This window comes from Apium graveolens, unplaced genomic scaffold (assembly GCF_009905375.1).
Source record: "Apium graveolens cultivar Ventura unplaced genomic scaffold, ASM990537v1 ctg2172, whole genome shotgun sequence".
Lineage (NCBI taxonomy): Eukaryota > Viridiplantae > Streptophyta > Magnoliopsida > Apiales > Apiaceae > Apium > Apium graveolens.
This window is the reverse complement of record NW_027417559.1, coordinates 68,663-73,308: the sequence shown is the minus strand read 5'-3', so window position 1 is coordinate 73,308 and position 4,646 is coordinate 68,663. Positions and strand designations below refer to the sequence as shown.

Sequence of the window (4,646 nt, the reverse complement as noted above, 5' to 3'; positions counted from 1 at the left end):
TGTAAAATAAATTGTTTTCATTCCCAAGTCCCAACCACAAATTTAACTCTCAAAATTATGGGGAATAATAATGTGAAATGTTAAATCCATGTGGTTTTTTAAGTTAGAGATCATAAATATTGTGAAAATACTAATCTTAAAAAACTTAAATTACTCTCGCATTATTTTTTCTCAAATTGATGTTCGTCAAGTGGTAGTTTGAAATTTTTATGATTCTTTCGCCCTAGAACTTAAGAAATAATTCTGCCTTTAACATTTTCCATAATAAGTTAAGAGAAACTTTTTATTAGAATGTTAATAATAAAATTTAATTAATGGCACTAGTTAAAAAATTCTAACGAATTACCTTGAATTGAATAAATTGTATTGAAGGGTAAGCAAAAGAAAAGGTAAAAAGCAACCCACCCGTTTCTTTAGGCTGACCCATTTATCTCTCCCCACTTGCTACGCTAACGCTTTAAAAGAGCAGAAAGCGGGAGTTGCAGCTGAAAAAAGCTAAAGTCTTGGATAGTGAGTGAGCCAGAGAGAGAAAATTATTACCAAAACTATTGCCCTATGTGAAGCTTTGTTTCTAAATTTTATGTTCTGAGTGTGTGTGGGTGTGTTTTTCAGGTTGAGTAAGCTCCGGTCACATATTTAATTTACATTCAAAGAAAAAAATGACTACAGGCATGATTCATGACCAGAGTCTTGAGAAACATATCCAAAAACAAATGGGCTGTTTCACCGGTTTTCGACAGATCTTTGATCGACATCAGCTGTTGACTGGCAAGCGTCTTTACACCACCAAGCGCCTCCCTCCCCCCACAGTAAGTTCCTCTATATTTTCGTTTATTTATTATGATATCGTTTACCGTTTAAAATTTCCATATATTTTATCATACCCAGACTCCGCTATAGCGACTATACTAAGTATGTTTGATTTGGTTTAGTTTGGTTACGAATGCTAATTTTAATATTTTGTACAGAGTGGTAGTATTCCACCGGAGACGGATAAATCAGAGAAGTCACTGAAGGAGCCAGAGAAGTCTTATCCTAGAGCAATGACGACGCCAAGTCCAGACCGATACAAATCACCAGAGCTCCGTTCACCAGCGCAACAAGTACAAACACCGCCAAGGTCTTCGCTACCTCATCCGATCTTCGAATTAAACGAAGCGACAAAATATTCGTGGAAATTCTCGAAAGAAACACCACGGTTGTCACTAGATAGCAGAGCCACATTTGATTCAATAAAAGGAGGTCTCCGAACAAACACAAATAAATCCGGAGATGATAATAGTAGGCGATCAACGAGTGTCATTGCTAGACTAATGGGACTGGAATCAACACCACCAGAGCCAATTACGAAACCAGCTGAGCTGACAAGATCTGCTTCTGAATCACGAGTTTCGCGAGAAATGAGTAACAATATTTTTCAGCCTAATCCCAATATCAGAAGCAATGTGATTAGGGAGAAAACTCCAGATCCGATTAAAAAACCACAGCATTCGAGAACTGAATCGAGAGGCTTCAAATCGCCTCAACAGCGAAAAAATTTCTTTGATTCAGCCGATGTGTTTCCTGAGCCAAAGCAAACAACTGTTTCAATCTACGGAGAAATAGAAAGAAGAATGAAATTAAAAGGAATAGATGAGCAATCACAAGATCTCGAAACGTTGAAGCAAATACTGGAAGCAATGCAACTCAAAGGCCTTTTACATTCGAAAAAGGCTCAAAGTCAAGTAAAAAATAAAAACATTGTTTACGAAAGAAATCATTCATTTCCTTGCGATGATGATGAGCAGCATTCTGTTACCTCTTCTAACCGAAGAATCGGTAACAATTCTCCGACATCAAGTCATCGGTCCAGAACAGAATATCGCAGGAGTGATAGTATTCCAGCTGTTAGTCCACGTAGGGAAAGAGTTAGTGTTAATCGAAATATGAGGAGTCCAACAAGAGGTAGAAATGTGAGCTCATCGACAAGAAGTGAGATAAATGTGAAAAATGCAAATGTGAGAAGAAATCAGTTGATTAGTGAAAGAAGAGTAGCTGATTCCCCGGAGCATCGGAGAATTTCTCCGATAAATTCGCCAAGAATTACTCTGAAAAGAAATGTGTCTGATCAAATAGCTGCAAATCGTTCTCCGAGAAACAGAAAATCTGCTGCTCAGATCTATCCCAAGGAGAAAATTTCGACTACATTTGTGTTAGAAGATGAATCATCATATTCATCCACCGTTTCTGAAACTGATACTGAGGTAATAGTCTTGATTTATTTTTTTGTTAATTTTTACTCATTTATCAATTTACGCATACATTTCATTCAAATTTAATCGTATATAATAGTAATAACTTGTCTAGTTGTGTACATTTTAACCTTCGGCATTGTAGTTTCTATTAGTTTGGATTTTTTACCTTTTGCATTGGTATTGTAAATTAACAACGGGGATATACCGAATCCGTTTGATTAATTAATAACGCTACTTATATGTTTAATTTTTTGTAGAGATGCAAATCTGAAGATTTCAAAGAAGGCAAAAGTTTGTTAGAAAGATGTGACAAGCTACTTCACAGCATTGCGCAGATGAACTCAGCCGAGTCGCAACCAAGTCCGATCTCAGTACTTGACTCGTCATTTTACAAGGACGAGTCAATGTCCCCTTCACCTGTCATGAAACGAACAATTAGTTTTACAGGTACGTACATCGGTAATAGATTTTACCGCACATAAATTTGGTTTATACGACTCAGTAGGGACCCTGTTTGACTCAGAACAACCCTACTGTTTTTTTTTCTGTTTTGTGATTTAAAATTGGTTGTTAACACGAGCAAGGAGTGAAAAGAGTCGGGCACGTGAAGTCACGTGACTGAGATTAGGTTAAAGATGGTAATGGTCTGAGATTCAGAATGGGGCGGCAAGTATTAATATCAAGTTATGACTGAGTGAAAGTTATAACTGTATTCAATGTTGTTTCAGTAGTGTTGAATTCTGACATTGACTGATACGTTTTATTGTCTGTCTAATTGCGATGTAGAAATATAGATTGCCAAAATTGTTGTCTTAATTGTTTGTAAATGCGCTAGCTGGTAGATCATGTCATCACAAAAATCTGAAATTAGTGGTCTAAAAATCGGTTAAGTATTGTTTTACGTAGTATCATGCTTAGGGCATATAATGTCGCACCTCATTAAAATTGATCATTTGAAAAAATTTGAATGTAGGTGAAAATATCAAAGTAGTTTAGGGCAATGGGAAAAAAATTGAACTATGTCAAATTGATCAACAAGTCTAGCACAATCATTGGCTTTGCTCTTAAGTACGCGGTACGCTCATTTTCACGTACATATAAAATTTCCACGCCCAGACTCAAGTTTGGAATTTGGTTAAGTTAGATTTTATTTTGACAAACAAGCAAATTATTTCCAAAGAATTGATCAATTTCCTTGTCATACTTCTAAATTTTTAGGTGGCATGTAAAATTTTCTAATATATCTCTACCTTTCTTTGTATTAGATGAATCAGTTGAACTAGATGAAGAGGAGCTAGGGAGCCCAGGGATCTCGTCTACTTATTCAAAGTTCGAAGATGAAATTGACGACAGTGATTACAAATACGTATTACAGATATTGAGAGCTTCAAGCTACCTAAGAGAGGATGATGATATATTTTTGTTTGTCGAAAAGCAACATTATTTCAAAGGAAAGGACAATTCTAAAGAAGCTAGGGTCCATCGAAGGCTTATTTTCGACATTGCTACAGAAATTATTGATCAAAGCAAAAAATTGCCTCCTTGGAAGGCTTTCTCCACTAAAAATTCAAACCTTTCAAAGCCATTGCCGCGACAGATCTGGTCCGAATTGCAAAGAAATCAGAAGCCAAGTGATCAGTCCGCAGATCTGTTTGGAATAGTATGCGGAGTGCTTAAAAAGGACCTAGCTGGAGACGGATGGGGAGATTTACCCGTAGAGATGTCGGACGCAGTTTTGGACATGGAGAGGTTGATATTCAAGGATTTAATTGGCGAATCGATACGAGATCTGGCTGAATCTGCCGGGAACAGCAGATTCTTGGCGCCTCGTAGGAAGATAATTTTCTGAAATAGAGGGGAAATTTGGGCATCAAGTTTGGCGCCCTTTTGGTAATACTAATTAACTTGTTTTGGTAATGTTTGGTGTGAAATATTTAGAAAGGACTAATTTTTAACGGTCACATTGGCATGTGGTGTGACTATGTGAGAGACAGAAGTGTGTTGCTGAAATAATACTAATGTTTGTTGCAAGTGCATAGTTGACAGTAAATTAAGATTATAAAATGATTCAAGTTGCAAGTAATTAAGGGTGTCAATTCCTTAAGTACTAAGCAGGCTTGTGTTCTCGTACCTTGATAAAAGGATATTGTTTTTATGTTAAATTGTTAATCTCAACGAGTTCTCTTTGTACATTTACATTACTCCAACAACGTATGCATTTACATGCTTATAATTTTATAACAAGTGTATTCTAACAATTGTATGAAGTGTCTGATAGAGTTATTTTTGACTAGCATAATATTCTATACAAATTGGAAAGTAAATGGTAATTATGCGCTTGTTACTTTCACTAATCATAGTGCTGCCTGCATACAGATATAGTGCACTTATTTGTATGAAGTGACATGCTTG

General features: G+C 36.2%; 1 protein-coding gene across 1 annotated transcript; it reads left to right on the top strand.

The window, feature by feature from the left end:
* The first annotated feature begins 480 nt into the window (after window positions 1–480).
* Window positions 481–4,313, top strand: LOC141700338 (uncharacterized). The gene is made up of 4 exons (XM_074504135.1): window positions 481–809; window positions 969–2,243; window positions 2,492–2,681; window positions 3,500–4,313. Exons 1-4 carry the CDS (start codon window positions 660–662, stop codon window positions 4,081–4,083), a joined length of 2,199 nt encoding a protein of 732 aa, XP_074360236.1. The 5' UTR covers window positions 481–659; the 3' UTR covers window positions 4,084–4,313.
* The last annotated feature ends 333 nt before the right edge of the window (window positions 4,314–4,646 follow it).

What these genes read in the sequence shown, in the direction of transcription:
- LOC141700338 (XM_074504135.1), top strand. Translation starts at nt 660, where the DNA reads ATGACTACAGGCATGATTCATGACCAGAGTCTTGAGAAACATATCCAA. An exon ending in TTTCTGAAACTGATACTGAG is followed by an intron (nt 2,244 to 2,491) that starts GTAATAGTCTTG and finishes AATTTTTTGTAG; the next exon opens with AGATGCAAATCTGAAGATTT. An exon ending in ACGAACAATTAGTTTTACAG is followed by an intron (nt 2,682 to 3,499) that starts GTACGTACATCG and finishes TCTTTGTATTAG; the next exon opens with ATGAATCAGTTGAACTAGAT.